The 24,001-nt window shown below is 34.1% G+C and overlaps 2 protein-coding genes across 2 annotated transcripts; both read left to right on the top strand.

Moving 5' to 3' along the window:
• The first annotated feature begins 1,788 nt into the window (after positions 1 to 1,788).
• Positions 1,789 to 5,698, top strand: LOC145607216 (zinc finger BED domain-containing protein RICESLEEPER 2-like). Its single transcript, XM_081662942.1, has 9 exons — positions 1,789 to 1,809; positions 1,855 to 1,965; positions 2,086 to 2,789; positions 2,971 to 3,630; positions 4,430 to 4,761; positions 4,816 to 5,040; positions 5,136 to 5,230; positions 5,352 to 5,368; positions 5,455 to 5,698. The coding sequence occupies exons 1-9, from the start codon at positions 1,789 to 1,791 to the stop codon at positions 5,696 to 5,698; spliced, it is 2,409 nt and encodes an 802-aa protein (XP_081519068.1).
• An 8,630-nt stretch (positions 5,699 to 14,328) lies between these two features.
• Positions 14,329 to 15,808, top strand: LOC145609023 (putative aspartic proteinase GIP2). The gene has a single exon (XM_081664598.1). The coding sequence runs from the start codon at positions 14,394 to 14,396 to the stop codon at positions 15,570 to 15,572; it is 1,179 nt and encodes a 392-aa protein (XP_081520724.1). The 5' UTR covers positions 14,329 to 14,393; the 3' UTR covers positions 15,573 to 15,808.
• Positions 15,809 to 24,001: the final 8,193 nt, after the last annotated feature.

The following is a 24,001-nucleotide window of genomic DNA, read 5'->3' as shown; positions in this document are numbered from 1 at the left end:
TTTATAAAACACTTTGAGCCTCGTCCAACGATAGACCTTTCATTTTTCTTCAACACACATCTACTTAACCTCGGGGTGGGATGGTGTACAACTTATGCAAATTCTAAATACAAAAGCTTGAGTGATCTCAAAAGAATAAAATAAAAATAAAAAAAGAGTGTACAAAAGGGCAAGTGTTCCAATGCCTTTGATATGAAAATATCTTTGATAAGAACATGTCTCAGATTGCGTCTCTTATCGAGTGCTCGGTACCGTGCCTGAGAAACATGAATGCCAAGTGAGTGATAGACCGCATGATCGGGATTGCCCACACTTATAAAAATAAAAAAAATGCAAAAGCAAAAAAAAAGAGAAGAGCAAAAAATAAACAAAAAAAAAGAAAGAGAGCTCAAAATTGAGAAAACCTCAAGCATGAAAATTCAAAGATTCAAAAGCAAGGTTGCACACCTTGGGGGCTTATCTAGGGTCTTGAGCCTTTATCCCCTTCTTCTCTAACCTTTAGCCTAACCACGTTACAACCCTTAAAAAGACCTTTTTGAGGTATACACACACTTGTGCGAGGTTCGGCTAGAGCTACGTTTGGCCTGATTCCTAACGGGATACGTAGGCAACCTCACATTGAGGTGCGGCCGTAATAAAAATGCATTCATTTTCACATTCACACACTTACACCATGATCATATCAAGGGATCTCCTATGCTTATCCCTATTTACTTAGAGCTAGACTTGGGGGCTTGATCCTTACATCATTAGCCTACCTAGCCTAAGAGTCATCATTATTTGACTCTTATCAAATAATACGTTTCCATACACTGTTAGCCTTTGCAACCTAACCTTAGTGTCACTTTCACACACATCATAGATACATGACCAAATAGACTTCCAATTAGGAACCCTTTGTCATGAAGTCTTAACATAACGTTGAAGCATGCTAGGGATGTCAGTGGGGCGGGTCTAGTAGGAGACCCGCCCCATCCCCGCGCCGATGGGGCGGGGATGGGTATAGCTTTGGCGGGTCGCGGGGCGGGGATGGGTCTAAAATCCATACCCGCCATGGGTGATGGGGCGGGGGTGGATTTTAGGCAAAACCCGCCCCGCCTCGCCTGACCCACCCCATACCCGCCCCAGCCCCGCCTGACCCATCTCATACCCGCCCCATACCCGCATTATACCCGACCCATATGTACATATATCATTAATTTATTTATTATGTATATAAAATAAAATAAAAAAAAACTAATTAATGAAGTTTCTGGAAAAAAAGCCCACACACTCTCAATTTCTCATTCTCAAACTTTCAACCCTAGCCGTCACACACTCAGGCTCACTTTCTCCTCCGTTTCTCACTTTCTCCTCCATCATCTACAGATCTACTCCTCTCAGGCTGTCACCTTACTTCCACCTTTGAGGCTGTGAATCTCGTGGCTGGTAAACGAAGAATCTGACCAGAATTTCGTCCAGGTAATCTCTCAAACTCTCTCTCTTTTTTTTCCCCCAATTATTTTTTCCCTTATCATTTTATCTTATGAAAAATAAATTAACTAATCAACTAAGAAATTAAGAAGCCATTAAGATTTTGGATGCTTAAAACTACAAGTTTGATTATGTATGAGTTCACTAAATTGATTTGCGTCTGTGAGTATGTCCTAGGTAACAAAACCATTTTTTTTTTATGAAAAATAATTTGATTAATTACCTGAATAATTTGCTATTATGTTTGATTACTTGTTTTTTGAGTTGCATGTGTCTATTTGCATTTTATTTTGTATTTGTATTTGTATGACGATAATGGGGGTTCAAGAGACAAGAGTATTTGTATAATTTGTATTTGATCTGTCTAGTTGCATGATATAGAATAATTTGTACTTGTATGTTCAATTATGTCTACTGTTAACCATAGATGTTGATAATTTCAAAGTATATGTTGATAATTTGTATTTGTATGGGAAATTGGGAGGTTCAAGGGTCAGATACTTGTAGGATATCTTTTTTTAAGTACACTAAAGGATTATGTGTTGGCTTGTTGAAAGTAGTAGTTTAATTTGTTCATGAATTGACCATTAAATTACTGCAATTTGTTTTTAGGGGAGAATGACATCAAAGAATGACAATAATGCTAGTGTTCCCACTTCAGCTAGTAATACTCCAATTACATTGGATGACGATGAAAGTCCCATGGAGACTAATTCCGATCCTTCTGTCCTACCAATAACTAGTAGGCATACTTCAGCAGTGTGGTCTGACTTTAAGAGAAAGAGGGTTGGTGATGCAGTAAAAGCTGAGTGCAACCATTGCTATAAGCTACTTGCTGGTGGGTCGAAAGCAGGAACTACGCATTTGAAAGATCATTTAAAAATATGTCCAAAGAGAGTATGTCAAGATATTCGACAATCAAGATTGTTTGGTACACAAAAAAACTTGAATGATAAGAATGAAACGATGACATTGGCCCCTTATGAATTCCACCAAGAAGATGGAAGAAGAGACTTGGCGGAGATGATTATTTTGCATGAGTATCCAATTAGCATGGTTGAACATATGGGTTTTAGAAAGTATAGCAAGACACTCCAACCTGGATTTAAAGTGCCATCTCGCAACACAACAAGAAAAGATATTATGAAAAGATATGAGCTTGAGAAGGAGAATGTTGCAACCTTGTTGAGGAAAGCAAAGGGCAAGATTGCCTTAACTACTGACATGTGGACTGCTGACAACCAGAGAAAAGGTTATATGGCGGTCACCTCACATTTCATTGATAATACATGGAAGTTGCAAAGTCGGATCATAAGGTATTGTTTTCTAGTTACTTATAACTTGTTTATTTTTTTGGTTGCCTTTGTATTGTTATAGTTTTTTGTGTGAGATTTAAAATGAAAACATACCTTTATATTGATGTTCCCTGGAAAATATCATAGTAATTATAAGTGATGATGATAGGTTTTTATTTGTCAATTTCAATGGTGTTGATAGGTTTTTATATGTCCCTGCCCCTTATACTGCCGAAGTCCTTGCTGATGCATTGAAAGAAAGCATTCAATCATGGAATCTTGATCTTAGGTTGTCTTCTATAACTGTGGATAATTGTTCGACTAATGATGCAATGATGGAAATTTTGAAAGGAGTGTTTCCATATAGCTCACTTTTATTGCGAGGTGATTTTTTTCATATGCGTTGTTGTGCTCACATTTTAAATTTGATTGTTCAAGATGGTTTAAGTGCTGTGGTATCAAATGGTGTTCAAAGGATTAGGGATAGTGTTGTGTTTTGGACTGCTTCTGATAAGAGAGTACAAAAGTTTGAACAAGTTGCTAAGCAAATAGCTCCTGAGTGTACTAGAAAGTTAGCACTTGATTGCAAAACTCGGTGGAATTCTACTTATGAAATGCTTTCTATTGCTATTTTTTATAGAGAAGTGTTTGTTGTTTTAAGTGCAAGAAATAATTTATATAAGAATCCACTGACACCTGAAGATTGGGAAAAAGTTGAGAAAATATGTGAACATTTAGAAGTGTTTAGTAAAACTACCCTTAACTTTTCAGGAACAAATTACCCCACTGCCAATCTTTATTTTCCTAAAATTTGTGCTTTGAGAATTGCTATTTCTGGTTGGCTTTTTGTAGGTGTTTATAGGTACTACGCAGCGGAAATAAACATGAATCATATTCATACAGTACCTAATCCAAGGATCTAATGCATAACACATAAAGCACAAATAATTGTACCTTTGGAGCGTGATTCCACGTGCGATCGAGCAAGAACAAAGGGAGATAAAGAACCCCAAGCGTGATTCCTCTACTTGGTCCACGGGCACAAGTTAAGACCTCCACTAATGCTAGTTAGTCGTGACTGAACGCTTCAATCAACCTTCAACGGAGAAGAGAGACATACTAACCAAGAACCACCACGATAACCACCACACGCGCCACCAAGGGGTGGCCGGCCGTACGGACGTGAGGGGAGGATGAGGGCCGTGAGTTAGAGAGAGGATTAGGGTTTTGGGATTGGTTGCCTTGATGTCAAAATTCACAGTGTGTGAATTATGACTACTTCTTACAAACCCTAGGCATGAATCTTATTTATAGATCTCATCTCTAAATAAGAGCCCATGTCAAAAGCCCAAAACCTAATTCCAATCTAACTATGCTAGCCCAATCCAATTCATGATTAGTTAATTGCTCATGAGGCCCATTAATGGGCCTCTTACTTGCTTAACCCAATACCCTTGTTGTGTGACCAATATAGGATCCATTCTAAAGGGCTTTGGGCTATTTGACTAGCCCAAAGATCATCTCTCATAGTCTAGCAACAGAGGATGACGCCCCAATAGAATGAACTTATTATCTCCATAATAGTGATCCTTGATATATCTAGTAATTGCACTTATCGAAGACATAATTCCTTCAATTTTATCTCCTCATGATTATGTAAGGAAAATGGCTGACATTATGTTGCTGAAATATAACAAATATTGGGCTAATGTGAATGGTTTAATGGGAGTGGCAACAATACTAGATCCTAGATACAAAATGGCTCTTATTCGGTTTTATTTTGCAAAATTTTTTGATGAGCATGACTTTGAAATTGAGGTTGGTAGAATTAGTGATCTTCTACGAAGATTGGTTGAAGAATATGGCTCTAAGATCGGTAAAACTCAAGATAGTAGTAGCCAACAACCTTTTGATTTGGGTAGTAGTAGCAAAGCCAATGAAGAGGCCTTTATGCAAGAATTTGCAGAATTTTTGCAACAAGATAAGGATCCAAGCAATGAAATTTCTTAATTGGATAAGTATTTAGATGCTGCTAATGTGCCTCTAGTCCAAGATTTTGATATTCTTAATTGGTGGAAGACAAATGGAGGCACATATCCCATTCTTCAGCAAATAGCACGAGACATATTGAGCATTCCTGTTTCTACTGTTGCATCGAAGTCCGCATTTAGCACAAGTGGTCGGGTTCTTAATCCTTATCGTAGTTGGCTTTTACCGGAAGCAGTCGAAGCTTTAATGTGTACTCAAAATTGGATATGGGCTACTCTTAAAGGTAGATAGCTAAAATAACATTTTATTTAATCACTATTATTATTATTATTATTATTATTATTATTATTTAATTAAGTCACATTGTTGTATTTGCAGATTGTGGAGAATTCAAGAATGATGAGTATGCTAAATTAGTGGGTGAATTAGAGGAAGAATTTGAAACATGGGATATCGATTCCGGAACAAGTGGAGTTTGCACCGAATAATGGATTTCTTATTATGTTTTTTAATATTTGTAAACTTGTAGTATTTTTAATTTTGGACTTTGGACAATTTGAGTTACTGTTATTTTTTTTTTTTCAATATGTGAAGTATGTACTGCTTTCTTTGTATTTGAGCTGTACGCTGCTGTAGTATAGAATTTTTTTTTTGTTTTTGGAATTGATTTAAATATATTATTTGTGGTGGATTTCAGGTGGGGATTTGGTGGGTATGGGGTGGGGATTTGGTGGGTATGGGGCGGGGATTATGTGGGGCTAAAACGGGGATGGATATCCACATGGGGATGGGGCGGGGGTGGTTTTGAAGTTAGACCCGCCGGGGCGGGGATGGGGAAAGTTTCCAGACCCGCCGTGGGGATGGGGGTGGGGATGGGGATGAAAATGGGAGGCGGGGATGGGGATGGAAATGCCAAAACCCGCCTCGCCCTGCCCCGTTGACATCCCTAAAGCATGCTTTGTCATATCAACATCACTCATAATCATCATTGTATCAGGAAGTATGAAGTACTTAGCCTCCGTGCCTAGGTTACCTAAATACTTTCAACTAAGATTGTCTAGGATCGATTAATCCTTGCACCTTGAGAGATAGCATCAAATGTATATACTTGACTAAGCTCATTCAACATGCACCATCAAACACTTCGATTCTTTTTCGCGTCTTTCTTTTTCGGGAGAAAGTCGGTACCCTCCACGAAAATGACGGAAAATTTTTGTTTTTTTGATTTTTCGAGTCGCACGTCACACATGAGTCATGTACATTGAGTCATGTCGTGTCATATCACATCGAGTAGAGTCTAATACATGTGTCAAAGGCTTTGAGTCGAGTCATGTCAAGTCAATGAGTCAAGCAACACTAAGTCTTAGGTCAACCCTAAGATAACAAACAAATACTAATAATAAGCAAAGTCCTATAGTCCAAAATATAAAGGCAAGTACATTCCAGCAAGTAAGAACTCCAGTGCCAGACAACAAGACTGTCGTCTGGAGACAAAATCTGTCGCCTGGCGACAGAGTAATATCGCAGCGACAAGAGTTTCTGGCATGCGCCAGTTCAGCGACAGAATGTATGGTCCCCCATATTAAATTATGCGGATCTTATACAACAATTTTGGGTTCCTTGGTACGCCACTTAGCCCCTATAAGCAATTTGACATGATTAAGTAGTCGGCTCGATTACAATCACAATAAGTGATTGACCTGACAAAATTAAAAATAGTCTCACTTAGCTTAAAGAGCCTAATTATTGGCTCATCACAAACACCAAAGCATTGGTTCAAAAGCGTGTCACTTATACGACAAATGTTCCAAGATTGGATTGTCATCCCCAACTGACAATATTTCCAAATGTGGATTGTCGCGTATCTGCTTCTGTAGACACCAAATTGTGTCTCCCCAAAACCAAACCCAGTGATGAATGCCTTTCGCGTCGAACCATAATCGAATGAGGTGAAAGTGTGAAAAGTCAAATGTTGCGGTTAGTTTTTATTAAAATCCTTCTTTCTGTTTTCGAAAACCAATTCTATTTTATGAAAACGTCCAATTCAGTTTATTTTGGTCCATGATAAGGGTCCAATAATGGTGTAGTTGGATGGGGCTTGAAAAGACCTTTCCAACGATATATTATAAGCCCAATTCCGATGAATAATGAGAAAGTTATGGCCAAAATACTAAACTGGGCCCAAACCGGATTTTACCTACGACCCAATGATCATGAGGAGGGTCCAAAGGTTTAATCCTATTCCTAAACTAATTAGGATTGATTAGAATCTTCTATAAGTTTCTAAAATATCTTAATTATCCTTTTTTGAAAAGATAAAATCATGGAATTTGATTTGAATATAAACTTTCCTTTTTTAAAACTTTCCTAATTCTATTCGGATTTAAAGATGTTCAAAGATAGTGAGATATTATTTTCGTGCCTCATATTTTTTATCTAAATTTTATTTGGTTGGATAGATCTTGAAATTATCTTTCCAATGATATATTATAATATTAAATCCGAGCTATTACGAAAAAGATATTAAAGATATACGAAACTCTATACAAAACTGACACCCTTTCACTATTTCGGCCATATCTTTTTATATACAAAATATTTTAATCTGATTCCAATTTCATTAGAAAGTAGACTTCAAGAGCTTTCCAACGACATATTATATGACTTATTTAGACTTCTAGATCAAAAGATATGTGAAAAACAAAATCCGCAAAAACTGTCTGTCGCCTGGCGACAGGATAAATTTCCGGCGACAAGGTCAGTTTTTAGCGACAGAGTGGAGTTTTATTCCTTATCAAATTCTATGATTTTCTGGACTGTTTCCTTATAAATAGGGTCCTCGACCTCTGTTTTTAATCATCAACTTTCATCAATTCTCTCTATCAATTCTCATCAACTATCAACAATCATCAGCTTTTATCAATTCTTACTCAATTCTCTCTATTCCCTCTCAAGAATTACTTAATTCTTTTCTTTCCCTCTCTTTCTAAACTACCTTTTTACAAAATACAATATTCCGCATTCACAAGACTTAGAGTCTCTTAGCCAAGTTCGAAGTTGCCTTCGCCCTAGACGTGAAAGGTTTGATATTTTCTAAGGGTTTGGTCCAAAACTAGTCAAAACTTTATTTAACTTGATTTCAATTTAATTCTTTAATAATTCTTTATTATTTTCATTGAAGTTTACTAATTTGTGTATTTTGTTATTAGAAAGAGGTACGAGGCTTCAAAGTATGTAATCTTATTACTCTCTTTTAATGTAGAAAGCATGCTTATTATTGTATTTAATTCCTAGTATCATGTTAGGATGTTATTTTATGCTTTCTAGTATCATGTTTAGGGTGCCTTTAATCTTTTCTAATATCATGTTATCATGTTAGTACCATGTTAGGTTTAAAGCTTTGATCTTTATTGTTTAGTGACATGCTAGGGTTTGTTATTAATCTTGTTAGTAGCATGCCTAGGATCTTGCTATTATTATTGAGCTTTATTATGCCTTATCATGCTATTATCATTATTGTTATTGATTTATTTATTATGTTGCTTGATTATATTTTATTGTTATTGATTTATTTATTATGTTGCTTGATTATATTTTATTGTTATTGCTTGATCACACCCTTTTATGGTTGTTAAAGGGAATTTGTACTTGAAATCACGCTTAATAAGATAATTAATAATTTGGTTTAGGCTAATGTGATTTTAACTCAAGTGATCGCCAATAATAGTCTTATTTGTGCATTAATATTCAACCAACATAGATTAAACAGGGTAGGTTTAATATAATGTTTGTATGTTATTCGAAAAGCGCGCATGAATACGAGCAGAACAAAGTAGAGGCCTATTTTATAGGGCGGGTCCTTTCTTTTGTAGATTGGATTCATACCCTCATCCCCGGACCCTGTTTGGTTCAAGACCTTATGGAGTAGTTGATGGTCCTTTTGGATTGTCTTTTGGGTTTACAAGTTCCTAAAACTTGTTGGCGACTCTTTTTGCTCTTTTTCTTTCCCTTTGGAACGCCACCGTACTTTATTGTATGATCACAGTGGGGTTCAAGTTTGGGATCGTAATGCTTGAAATATTCCCTACAGCTTCCACGACAATTTTTCCAAGATTGGATTGTCACCTCTGGCAAAATTTCCAAGTATGGATTGTCGTGCTCCTTCCCTGTTTGGCAATTTTTCCAAGTTCGGATTGTCATATATTCATCAAAACCTTGGCATTTTTTCCGAGATTGGATTGTCATATATCTAGTTCCCTATGGCAAAATTTCCCAAAAGATTGTCGTAGGCTTCTCTTCATCATAAATTCCGGCAAAGGTTCCTCAACGTGGATTGTCATTTATTCCTGTTTGGCAAATTTTCCCGAAGCGGATTGTCGATTGTCTCTTCTTTGCAAATGTTCCAAGACGAGGATTGTCAATAGTGGCAATATTTTCCTAAGAGGATTGTCGCACAGCATTGGAAAATTTCCAAGGTGGATTGCTTTCAAGAGTTATGTTCCAAGACGTGGATTGTCGATCGTAGCAAGGTTCTTATGACAGATTGTTACGAAACATTGGCAACTTTTCCCAAAAATTGGATTGTGGCAAATTTCCGAGATACGGATTGTCGCTTCATCGTGGCAACATTTCCAAGGATGGATTGTTACGAAACATTGATAACTTTCCCTAAATCGGATTGTCATACAAAAGATATGTTGACAACTGTTCCTAAAGAAAAGAGGATTGTCATCACCCGAAGCATCAATAGCAATATCAAGAATCAATAAAGTAAAGTAATCTTCAAGATAAAGAAGAGAATGTCTATAGCGGCGACGTACTGTCGTGGCGACGTACAGCCACAACCCTGAAGATGACGACATACAGTTATTTTCGACGGTGTTCCTGAAATACTGTGGAGGATTGTCACCAAGAGGTATTGAGGATGACGACATAATGTTACCTTCAATGATGGCATTCAAGATACTGTGGAGGTTGTCACAAACAATAAAAGCAACAACAAAATGGTTACCTCTAGAGACGTGTGCTCGACGGTGCAAGATACACGTTTCTTAACTCTTTTATCTGTTTTAACTAATGATTAGTTTGCAGGTATCGGCGTTATAAGAATGATTTGGGATCGCAGAACGTTCTGAATCATTCTCCGTCCCTATCGCCACTTTGACTTTTGTTTTCGAAACCTAAGTTTCTCCAAACTCAATCAAAGTGGGGGCTTCTATAGACACCCATTTGTGTCTCCCCAAAACCAAACCCATTGATGAATGCCTTTCACGTCGAACCATAATCGAATGAGGTGAAAGTGTGGAAGAGTCAAGTGTTGCGGTTTAGTTTTATTTAAAATTCTCTTCTCTCTGTTTTTAAAAATAACTCTATTTATTTTAAAATAGCCAAACCAATTTAGTTTGGTCCATAATTAAGGTCCAATAATAGTGTAGTTGGATGGGGCTCGAAGAGACCTTTCCAACGATATATTATAAGCCCAATTCCGATGAATATTGAGGAAGTTATGGCCAGAATACTAAACTGGGCCCGGTTAATTATTTACATGCGGCCCAATGATCTAGGGAAGGGCCCAATGTTAATTATTATTCCTAAAATTATTAGGATTAATTATAACTTTCTAGAAATTTCTAGAAGGTTTCTTTTAATTCTGATATTATTAGATTTAATAATTATTTATTTTAAGGTGGACTTTTATTTGGAATAAAATATTATTATTTTATCGTCATTTTTATTATTATTATTATCTTTAAAAACACGTTTTTATCTTCTGTACGTTTTTATTATAATAGATATATTTGTGCATTAATATTCAACCAACATAGATAAACAGGTTAGGATTAAATATATTGTTTGCATGTTAGTCAAAAAGCGCACATGAATACGAGCAGAACAAAGTAGAGGCCTATTTTATAGGGCCGGCCCTTTCTTTTGTAGATTGGATTCGTACCCTCATCCCCGAACCCTATTTGGTTCAAGACCTTATGGAGTTGACGATCTCTTGGATCGTTTTTGGGTTTACAAGTTCCTAAAACTTGTTGGCGACTCTTTTGCTCTAGCTTTCTTCCCTTTGGAACGCCACCATACTTTAGTGTATGATCACAGTGGGGTTCAAGCTTGGGATCATAGTGCTTGAAATATTCCCTATAGTTACTAATTGTTCAAAAATTTTGATGTTTAGTTTGAATTTTTTTACTAAATGTTCAAAATTTGCAATTGTTTAGATTCTTTTTACTAAATGTTCAAAAGTATAGGCGTGGTACATTGCGATTGTTCAGATATTTTTACAAAATGTTCAAAATTTTCGATGTTCAGTTCGGATTTTTTTACTAAATGTTCAAAATTTGTAATCGTCTAGATTTTTTTTACCAAATTTTTAAAAGTATAGACGTGGTACATATAACTAATATTGAAACAATTAATAAAAATTCATACAAATTAATAAGAACAATCAAATTAATGAGAACAATCAAATATATCAATTAATCGATCATAATGGAATGAAATCGATCATAATAGATTGAAATCGATCGGATTAGCTTCAACAAATTCAATTGATATTAAAACAATGATTTCATCCACAAATTTATCTCAAAGTCATAAAATAAATCAATATTGATCACAATGAATTCATAATAACTAACCTAGATTGATCTCTTGGCAAATATCGACAATTTTCATCACGTTAAATGCATCAAATCAATGTAAAAAATTAATGGAAAAAAAATCAAAGAATAGAGGAGAGAGAAAATAAGAATTTAGAAAAAAAAAAAAAAAGAATGAAATAGAAAGAGATTAGATTAAAAAAGAAAGAGAGATTATGTGAAAGAATGAAACAAAAAATTATATGTATAATTATAGTAAGTTTTGAGTAGCCTTGCGTAATCATGCGGTGGTAATATGACCAAGTCTATCTCTACGGTATAATTATATGTATTATAGTGGTATATCCGTAGAGGGAAAATTGGGTTTGTTACAAGAGTAGATTGTTTTACGGATATTGGTACTAAATAATAATATAGTTGACCAGTAGTTTAATAAAATAATAAAAAAAAACATAAAATGATGACATCATTTATAGTTTTGGACGAGAAGTTTTTAATGACAATATGACATGTGTCTAATTTTAGGCTAGAATAATGTTAGCAATTGCTATTTTAGTACTCTGTATTAATTATATATTATAGATTAATATAATTGACTGCTGAGTTATATTTTTCTAGAAATTTCTATATCTCAAATATCAATAATTTATAAAATCAAGTATTATCTAGCCAATAAATATATTTTCAACAATATAATAAAATTGTTTCAACGTATATTTTCAAATATCAAATTTTTACAATTTATATTTCTTGACAATAAATATATTATTGGTCAAACTAATGCCTTGTTATATGTACTTAGGGTCTGTTCTCTTACGTTGAAATTCAGTTCAATTCAGTTCAGCTGAGTTCAGTTCAGTTCAGTTCAGCTCAATTCAGTTCAGTTAAGTTCAGCTCAGCTCCTAATTTCCTTCTCTTATAAAATATTTAGTTCAGTTCAGCTGAGTTCAGTTCAGTTCAGCTGAGTTCAGTCAATGAGAACAGGCCCTTAGTCAAAAAAAGATATTTATTTTTAATAGCAAAGATATGTTGTATGTACACCCTCTATTGCAAAATGATCTTCTCACTTTGACTGTACACTTTGCCATCGATTACTTTGACCATAAATAATTTAAATTGCATATTAGTATTATTTTTTTTTGGGTGCAAATTTTAGTAAAATATATACTCCATCACAATTTTATTTTAATAAGTTAATCATTAAGACAAATTAAACAAGATTCAAAATGATTGTAATATTTTATACTTTTGTACTATTCATCACCTCTCTTTTGATCGTCTTTAGTGAATAATATATAAAAAAAACATATGTATATGAGGTTTTGTTAGAATTGTTTCAATTAATACTATCATAAAATCAGTAACTTTACTAAGGGCCTGTTCATATTTACTGAACTGAGCTGAACTGAACTGAACTGATTGGAACTGAACTGAACTGAAATGAATATTTTATGTGAGAGGGAAATTAAGACCTGAACTGAACTGAACTGAACTGATTGGAACTGAACTGAACTGAACTGGACTGATTGGAGCTGAACTGAACTGAACTGAAATTAAGTAAATGTGAACAAGCCCTAATTGATCATTAGTGCAATGGTAATTAAGGCTACATTTGATAGGGGGAACCGCGTGTTTGATCCCGCAACAACGAGTCACCAATTGTACATGGACTAAATTTAATCACCCAGATTTTGAGGTGCTAGACCAACTAGACTTCTAGTTATCAATCTTTGTCCAATATTTATCAAAATAATTAAGAGTAATAATATAGTGATCCAAAAATTTTGAATGAATTGGATAAGTACTCTCAAATATCCTTTTTTTTTCTCCTTTTCTTTTCTAAGAGGATAAGCACTCTAACAAGTCTCTGACTACATAGACATATGTGTCACACTCACACATCCGATAAGCTGCCCAATTATCTCAACCAATCCATTCTCCCCACCGGAAACGCATATCATTGAATAAGTCAAATCATGACCACGTTGTACACACAATTCTATGTACAGTACACAGGATTTGTACACCAACCGCATTCAAAACATCGTCGTGTACTCGCGTATTCACCTTTTTTTTCCCAGTTTCCTACTCAGCAACACCGCAACACTTATCCAAAAACAATCCGAAAAATCAAATAGGGACAAAGGAGTAATTTTAACTTGATCCAAAAATTAACCTTTTTGTCAAAAAAAAAAAAAAAAAAAATTGTCATGAAATAGTTATGCCCTCAAACTTTTTCGGTTTCTAAGCCGTGTCCATACTTTTTCAAACGTTTAAGTTATACCCTCAACTTCACTAATTTTTATTAACCATAGCCTTTGACGTTAACAATAACCTTTTTTTATTATTTTATTTTCTGATGTTTTAAATTTTTTAAAAGTGTTTAAACCAATTAGAACGGAACACGTGTCTAATTACTAACGCCACGACACCATTATTGATAAAATAACTTAACTTTCATTAACGCATATGACTGTCAAAGAGTATTGTTGATAAAATATCGTGAGGTGGAGGGCATAACCTATAACTTTGAAAAAGCATTGGTACAGCTTAGAAATCAAATAATTAGAGGGACATACTTTAGAAAAACCCAAAAAAAATTAACCGTTATTTATAACACTTTTATCTTCACATTTATAATCCATCTACCCTATCAAAGGCCACTAGAGATACTTTAGGTTTTTTTTTTATTTTTTTTGGAAACGGAGATACCTTAGGTCTTTAGGATATCCTTTCCCTCACTTTTAAACAATTTTATATACTTACTAATTAAGATTAAAAGGACTTGTAAGAGATTTCGACCCGATAAAACCTTTCTTTTTAACAAAAGAATAAAAAAGAAACAGCGCAACACTTATCCTCATATCAACCGTCCACCTTACCCTTTTCACCTCCCTCATCCAACGGTCCACATCTCTCATCTTTCCTACCTTAACCTTACTTTTCCGCGGCGCCTCTCCAACGCAAATAACACTTCTTTTCTTCTTCTTTTACTCCTTCAACAACTTTCTCTCTCCTCATCAAACTTTCAATGGCTTCCTACACTTTCTCTCTCTTAATCCTCTCTCTACTCCTCCCACTTTCTCTCTCCTCAACTCTCATCCTTCCTCTCAACAAACACAAATCAACCAACCACTACTTGACCCGAATTCACCACGGCTCACACCTCGCACCCGCTGACCTCGTTGTAGATCTCAACTCCCCTCTTTTATGGGTTGACTGCTCGTCTTCCCCTCAACCAACCGCCGTCAACTGCCGATCAATCCAGTGCACCTCCGCCGCATCAAACCCCTGCCCAACTTCACCATCTGCTAATCAGGCGTGCTCCCTCCCGCTGCGGAACCCCGCTACGGGTGGTTCCGCAACGGGGGAGCTCGTCGATAGCGTCATCTCATTCTATGACAGAGTATTAATGGTCGATTCATTCTTATTGTCATGTGCGCCCTCGAAGATCTTATCCGGGTTACCAACCGGGTCAAAGGGTGTTTTCGGGCTTGGAAAAACCCGGATTGGCCCGGTTTCTCAGATCTCTCATATAATGGAATACCCTAAGAAATTCTCCCTTTGTTTGTCTGAGAACAATGGGATGATCTTAACTGGGAATGATGAAGCTGAGGTATTCAAGTCAATGAGTTATACTCCATTTTTCGAGAACGAAGGTGATTCGTCTTACAATATCAATCTCAAATCAATCAAAGTCCAGAACAAGAAACTCGCACTCGACGACGAGGACACACTATCGACCATCAAAATTAGTACCGTCAACCCTTACTCGAAGATGGAGACAAGAATCTACCAAGAACTAGTTCAAGCTTTCGTAACCGAAGCCGAGGCGTTGAACCCGAATCTACTAAGAGTCCCACCTGAAGGAGGATTTGAGGCTTGCTTTGGTGTTGAAGGGTTCAGAGTAAGTCCAGTAATTGATCTGATTTTACAGAGTGAGATGGTGAAATGGAGGATTTATGGGCATAATTCAATGGTGAAGATAAATGATGAGATTATTTGTCTAGGGTTTTTGGATGGTGGGATTGATTTAAATGGGAGTTCAATGATTTTGGGTGGTCATCAATTGGAAGATAATTTGTTGGAATTTGATTTGGGAAGTTCAATGCTTGGGTTTAGTTCTTCTTTGCTCAAATTGCAATCTAGTTGCTCTCAATTGAGTTCCTCTGCTATGGTTGTTCAACAAATGGGTGCTCAATCTTCATGAGTTTTTTTTTTTTTTTCCTAATTTTTGTAAATTTTTTAATATTTTTTTCTAATTTTTTTTTTAAAAAAATTTTGGTGGGGTTTTACAATTTTGGGTATGGGTTAGTGACAATAGTCACACACTAATTAAACGTGTGAATGAATATGCTTTTGGCATATTCTAAACTCGAAAAGGGTTTATTTGTAAATTGCGATGTTTTTAAGGATATATATGTGGTGAAAAAATTTCCATAAATATATGATGAACTATGTATGAAAAAGAACAAAATATCAAGAGTATAGATCTTTAACTCTTGGATATTTATTCTCTAATATTAAATGTACGGAATAAGTTGTTACTCGTGATTGTAAAAAAAAAAAGGTTGTTACTCGTATCTTTTTCAAAAAAATAGCATGGATTTTTATTGATTATTTAGCAGAGAATTATGGTAAATCCATGATATATTACTATCCTCTCATTAAAATGTTACTGTTTATCTCTTTGCTCTAATAAAGTCAAAAGGTGAAATCTTTGCTAATTGGCCTGGTTTGATTGGTTTCTTAAAAGAGTGATTAGAGATAAATGGAATTATTGGTGCGGAGTATGATTTGTATTGGTGCGGCGTCCACCAATCCACCTAGAATACTAGAAACAGTAAAAAAGATGCCACAAACCTACAATTATTATCTTAATTGTAATATTAAAATGCTTAATCCCTGTTTTTTTTTTGAAAAGCAAAATGCTTAATCCCTTAAATCAGCATATACCGTCATTGCAATTAATAGCAAGCGTATTTGATTCACTTAATTTTTCATCAGAATTAGAAAATACGGAAGATAAACAAATTTCGATTCAATCTCCCATATTCAATCGCACACCCATTCCATATCATCTGAACCAATTAACCCATCTAAAAATTTGTTTAGGGTATGCTATGTTTCTTTTTTTTTTTTTTTTTTTTTTTTTTTTTTTTTTTTTTTTTTTTTTGTGAAAGGCTAGGGTATGCTATGTTAATCTTAGGGCATGTTCTCATTGACTGAGCTGAACTGAACTGAACTGAAATAAATATTTTATAAGAGAACGAAATTAGGAGCGGAGCTGAGCTGGCTGAACTGAACTGAACTGAACTAAATTTCAATGTAAGAGAACATGCCCTTAATAAAAACACATCATTAATTACATGGAGTAAGTATGAGACTATGGAGTGGAACGTTCTAACCTAAAGCTAGAAATTTGTTCATGGAATCCCATTTAGTAATAGATGAGCTATTGCTCCAGATTTTTACTGCTTTAAATTCTTCAATCTTAACAATTTTAACATACCACTAGTTGTTTGGGGTAAATGTACCAAATTCTTGTCTAAAACAAGACATGCTAACAAAAAATAAAAAATGTACTTGAAATCAAATAACGTCTAGTTACATTCAATGTATCTAGACAAGTTAGATAATTATTGTTTTATTTGTCCTCCAAAGTTAAAAAATAAGATTGGGTATCTCAAATAGTTAACTTATCTAAAATTGAAAATGTGAATTATTAGTGTAATCAATTCTCATTATTTTAACTTAAAGTCACATACTAATTACTCCTTCAGTCCCTAAATTACATTCCTCTTTTCTATTTTTGGTATTCTAAAATTACATTCCTCCTTTTTATTTTTGGTAAGTTTTTTAGTAAATCAACTCTCTTTTTCTGCTTTATATTTATTGTTTTCTCACTCATCCTTACCTAACCTCACTCATAATCCTTGTGCCAAATTACAATGAATATGATTGGTTAAAAGTTTTCAATTAGGAGCATGTGATTGGTCCTTTTTTTTTGCAAAGGATTGATGACATGTCATGTGTAATAACTAATCTATCTTTGTACTTCCCATTGCACTATCTAATTATTGTTATTTGTCTTATTCTTCCCTCCTTAATTCCCGTGTAAATTTTCAAAGAGGAATGTAATTTAGGGACGGAGGGAGTACAAATTAAATGTGAAAGAATATACTTTTGGCATATTCTAAATGGTTTTGTAAATGGGAAGTTTTAAAGGAAGATGATATGTAGTTAAGAAATTGCCATAAATATTTGACATACTGTATATATATGCGCAAAAGAATATCAAGATTGTAAATTCTATAATAGGAGTATTAACATGTAGCTAAGGAGTTTTAATGATTTAACTAGTTAGTGACTCGGGCAATGCCCCGGGCTTGTTTCTCTTCTTCATATTCAATTACATGACAAATAATTACATGCATTATATGATTATATCGTTTTTTTTTAAAAAAAGATGTAATATCATTTTCAAATTGGACGCACAAATGAATCATCAAACCAATATTCAACCCCTGAGCATAAATAGTGAATAATAAAAAAAATTACACGCACTAACTTTTGAGTGAATTATATATAAAGAAAATCAACCAATGGAATCTCGTATTAATATATAGCAAATCCTACATATTACACAATCATCAAACCAAAATGCTACTTATAGCAAATCCTACATATTACACCATCATCAGGCCATAATTAATTTAGGGTGATTTATTAAATGTGTAAAAAATATGAGTTAAGTATGCAAAATATATCTATTGCATGCCATGTAAGGTAGAGTAAACATATACTCACCTAACACAATACTGACCCAGTAATAAAATGTTTCTCCAAGTGGTTTAGAATGTTTAGTGTATCATTTCCTTGGATAGTTAATTTATAGGGATAAATATATTGAATACATATTAGTTACATATATTACAAATTAAATGGGTCAAAGCAATTTAAAAACATTTTAATTATTCAATTATGACAAAACTAATTACTAATAATGGCTAGTCTATTGATTTGCAAGTAACATCTTCTCTTTCTTTTAAGTTGAAATCAATATTTCAATTGATCATTATTCTAAGGTGTTAACTAAATCAAGCATATTTAACCACAATAGCAAAAGTGACGTGGCAAAAATTTAAAGTGACGTGGCGAAATAACAAAAAAGAAAGAACAAATGGCAAAATGACACTCCTTGTCTTGGAGTTTTAATAATAATATAGATAGCACATAAATGTGATACTCTCTCTATTTTCAAATGCTTGTCCCATTGATATCAACATGGTTCTCAATGCAATTTTATACTTCCTCCGTTTCTTATTTCTTGCAACATTTGCCATTTTGGGGTGGTTCACATTTCTTGCAACAAACTCATATTTTTCCTTATTTGGAAACTTTTTGCTGTCAAAATGACCAATATACCCTTACTAAAAAATTGTTAACACATAATGCTACACATAATTACAACCCATTATAATTCTAATCTAGATTACTTATCAATGAAATCAGACCCAAAAATCAGACCCAAAAATCAAACTCATAGTCTTTCTCTCTCCTCCTCCATCTCTCATTTCATCTTCTTCATGCATCTCTCATCTCTCATAATAATCAAATCACTAGTTTGGTGGATTTTCTTCAACTCTGATTGTTAGTGGCTTTGGTGGGTCATCAGTGGTGTCGGGATTGGTGGTTCATCGGGTTTGGTGGTTCACCATTCTTTGTGGATTTGGTGGTTTGTCGGGATTGGTGTTTTTTTTTTCTTTTTGGTGGGTCGTCTGTGGTTTGTGCTAGGTGGGTTCGGTGGGTTCTTTGGTGGGTTTGCTGGTTTTGGTGGTGTCGGTGGTTTCGTTGGGTGGGTTTGTTGGTCGTAGTTGTGGTGGTATCGGTGGTTTCGGTGGTTTCGCAATGATAGATGAAGGGTTTTGGTGGTTTCGTAGGTTTGGGGCGTGCATTTGGGTGGTTTTGGTGGTACTAGATCTAGTGGTTTAGTTGGTGTCGGTGGTGTCGGTGGGTTTAGATCTGGTGGTGTCGTTAGTTTTGCAGGGGTAGAGGGGTGGTTTTTGTGGTTTCGTGGGTTTAGTGGCACGGGTCTGGGTGGTAGACTGGTGGTTTGGGCGATGGTTGTGGGTGGCGTGCATTCATCGGTGGTGGTGCTTGACTTTGGTTGCTTAATTGCTTTTTTAGTTGGATAATTTATTCACCCTCTCTCCTCCTTAATTACATCATTTACATGCCCTTATATTTTATTAAGTATGCTTAAAAAGTTTTGACTTGGGAACCGCGCTACCCTCCTTTGTTGCAAGAAATAAGAAACGGAGGGAGTAATTAAATTTTTTAAAGTTATGTATGAAAAAAGATAATGCTACTGTATGTATATAATGTTAGGAAAAAAAAAATAAAAAAAATAAAAAAAAAATTCCCTTCAAAAAAAAAATGTTAGGCTAAAAAAAAACCCCTAACCTCCTCTCTCCTAAACTTTAGCCTCCATTGACAATTTTGAAAGTGCTTCCATCGGATTTCACCGGTGGAAAGCCCCAATTTTTATTTTCTTTTAAGTTTTTTGTTTCGTAGGTTACAATAATGTCTCCCTCGAAAGAAAGGGTTTATCTCCTTCGAAAGACAAGGTTTTTTCGATCTCCTTCGAAAGATAAGGTTTTTCAGACTCCTTCGAAAGACAAGGTTTTATTTGCGCTTAATGTGGTCTCTGGTTGTGCGGGGCTACTATTGTATGGCTCGGATTACGGAATCAACACAAGAATTTACTTTCTCACAAAATTGCGAAGCGGCGGCGGATCCACTCAAAAAATTGTATGAGACAACGAACCGAGAATGTGCCGAATTGTTATATTTATGTATTTGGATTCTTAGCCCTTCCCTGATTAATTCTTGTTTGATTTTGTTGAATTCGTTTTCATTATCGTTAATTGTCAATTGTAGATACCGTATGGCTATTATTAACGAAATTTAATGTCCTTTAGGACTTCTTTCAAAAAAAAAAAAAGGGTTTTTCTACACAGTAACCCTGTTTTTTCACTTTTCTACGTTGTGCCCCAACATATATGACTTTCTACACGGTAACCCCAATATACTTTTTGTTTCCATACGGTAACCTTGCCGTTATCCCGCCGTTAAAAAATTCCGTTAGTGGGGCCCACCCTCCATTTATTAATATTATTTTTATCGAATTGGTATTCCGTCAAAGGTTTCGGGGGATATTTTGGCCCTTAGGGTCCAAATTGAGTTCAGATTTTGGCAAAAAAATAACGTAGATGCCTCGTTTTGCTTATTAAGAAATGTCCCAATTTTTTTTTGCCAAATCTGAGCTTAATTTGGACCCTTAAGGACCAAAATAGCCCCCGAAACCTTTGACGGAATACCAATTCGATAAAAATAATATTAATAAATGGAGAGTGGGCCCCACTAACGGAATTTCTTAACGGTAGGATAACGGCAAGGTTACCGTATGGAAACAAAAAGTATATTGGGGTTACCGTGTTGAAAGTCATATATGTTGGGGCACAACGTAGAAAAGTGAAAAAAATCAGGGTTACTGTGTAGAAAAACCCAATGTATATATATATATATATGTATATATATATATATATATATATATATATATATATATGTATATATATATATATATATATGTATATATATATATTTAAAATTAATACGAATTTAATAAGATCCCATACGATTAAATTTTGAAGTATTTTTTCCTCTCCTAAATAATTGACACGGTCAAATATGATACTTTTGTCAATGTATTAATTTAACTTTAGATATATACTCCCTCCGTTCCCTTCTGATAGTCCCTTATGGGCATTTTTCACGGGAATTAATAAACACAATTACACAAATAAAAATAGTAAAAGTACATTGAAAAAGTAAATTGACATTGGGAATGCAAAAAAGTCGAGAGAGAAAGTAATAAAAGTATTTGGGGAAACAAAATTTACATAGGAAATTTAAATTTGCACAAATATTGTTGCAAATTTGATGGAATTTTGGTAAAAAATTAATATTAATGGTTGTTGGAAAAAGCAAATAGGGTAAACATTTTGGGACTAAAATTTGACCATAAGGGACTATCAAAAGGAGACGAAGGGAGTATAATCTAATATTAGTAAAAAAATTTAAAAAGTTAATATAATAAAACTTTATATTAATACCTATTTCACAATTTCGTGATAACAACGTGTCAATTATTTAGAAAGAGGGATTATATAAAAACCATTAAAATACTATATTTCATTTACATTATAATTTCTTAAGATTTCATATGAGACAAATTAGAGAATTTCAAGTGAGTAGATAGGTTTAAATTGCTAAAGTTGGACACTTAGGGTTGTTCTCTTCGGCTTAATTCCAGTTCAATTCTGTCCAGTTCAGCTCCAATCAGTTCATTTCAGTTCAATTTTTCCTTCTCTCATAAAATATATATTTCAACTCTATTCAGTTTAGTTAAACTCCAATTAGTTCAGTTCAGCCTGTTCAATAAATGTGAACATGCCCTTAGTAAAAAGATTGTATTAATTCAGGCCGATTTAATTCATCTTATTAGTGAAAAGATTGTATTAATTCAGGCCCTTAGTGAAATTATTGTACCTAAACTTGGGATATACTTCGTTTAAACTTAGGTTTTGCTCTATTCAACTTATTTTTTGTTGAATTGAAACTTTTGTTTTCTTCTGAATTGATATATTTTTATTGAAATAAATTATTCATATTATTAAACTTAAAATTTTTTAAATTAAAAGTTATTTTCACCTATTTTTTTAATTATATTTGCTCAACTTAGTTGTTTGAAATTTCAAAAATTACTATAATTGATTGTTTAAAACTTATTTTATCATAAATAATATAATAAAATATGATATAACACGGAGTAGGAAACAAACAACCCCTTAAAAAATAAAGCACATAATATTTTTACACAAAATTGTTAAGAAACCACTCAAAAAAATTTAAAATAAAATTTATTCAACTCTTACCATCAATAGCTTTAAATACATAGTAAATAGAGCAACTCCAATGGTTGCTTTTAGGGACTAGCTTGTAATTTTAATGATTTCAGCTAATAGCACAACCATTGGAGTATATTTAATAATTAGCTTGGTCAAGCTAATGCCAAGCAAATTAGCTTAGCTAAGCTAATTAGCTTAGAAATTTATTGTTTCTAATAAAATACTAATTATTTAAAAAATAGAGCTGAAAATCTAAGTGTTAATTAGTCTAAGTGTCTAACCATTGTGGTATGAATTAGCTAGAAGGAATAATAGCTTTGCAATCTTAGGTGGCATGGCAAGCTAATTTGATAATTAGCTTGCCATTAGAGTTGCTCTAAATACATTAAGTGATTGATTACCCTAAAATGACATCAATCTTTAAACTATAAACCTGTACTAAAGGCGAACCTTAAATGACATGTGTCATTATGTGATTAAAAAGCCTTTTTTTTCTTTCCAAATTTCTATTTTTATTATAATATTGTTACTAAATCTTATTGTATCTTAAATGATTATTTTTATGGAAAATTCTAATAGTATCTTTTTCATTTAATAAATAAATCAAGATACACAAAATTTTTTATGCGGCTGGCTACATGGTGCGGTAGGGGTTACTTGTAGGGGGTTGGTAACTGGTTTTATCAGGGGTTACTTGTATTCTAGCCTTCTGGGGTTACTTGTATGAGTGTTACTGGTTTTGGTCAGGGGTTACTTATAGGGTGTTACTGGTTTGGTATGTGATTTTGGTCTGGGGTTACTTGTAAGAATTACTCAGAGTACAAGTAACACATACTAGTAACCTATACAAGTAACCCCAAAATACAAGTAACCCCATAATACAAGTAACACTTACAAGTAACGCATACAAGTAACCTCAGAATACAAGTAACCCCATAATACAAGTAATACCTACAAATAACGCATGCAAGTAACCTCAGAATACAAGTAACCCATATAAGTAACCCCATAATACAAGTAACACCCTACAAGTAACCCTACCGCACTGAAAAACCTCTGATCAAGATATGTACATGATATTTCATTAGCTATTAATAACAACAAATTTACCTTTTCTATGTTAAAACAATCTAAAAGTGGAAAAAAAATCAACAAAAAGAAGAATGTATAAAAATATCAATTTAATAAATAAAATTTTTATACAAATAATTTCTTATAAAGTTGATGTCAATATAAATTAAAAAATGCCAGACAAACTCCTCTCCTTTCCTATTTTCTTACATATTAATTGCTCCAAATTACCAATTTAATTCTTTCCTTTATTTTGCCAATTACTCTGACATTTTCTCTCTCTTCCCTTCTTCCATTTTCTCTCTCCTCAGCTCGAGCTCATCAATGGCGAGAACCAGAGGAGGTGGTACATTTCAACGAAAACGCGGCCTCCGTTCTTCTGCTACAAAAGTCGACGAACCACAACCTTCAGGTAATCTTCGTTTATTTCTTTTTTACTGCAATATTTAGTTGATTAATTGTTGTTTTCTTTAACTGAAATTATTTGGATCAATTTTGTATGAATTTTCGTTCAATTTTGATTGTTTTTTGTTTTGTGATTCAATTTTATTGATAATGTGTTGTTGTCGATGATTATTTGTGTTAATTTGAACTG

Source organism: Chenopodium album, chromosome 23 (assembly GCF_948465745.1).
Source record: "Chenopodium album chromosome 23, dcCheAlbu1.1, whole genome shotgun sequence".
Lineage (NCBI taxonomy): Eukaryota > Viridiplantae > Streptophyta > Magnoliopsida > Caryophyllales > Amaranthaceae > Chenopodium > Chenopodium album.
This window is presented reverse-complemented; position numbering and strand designations above follow the sequence as displayed.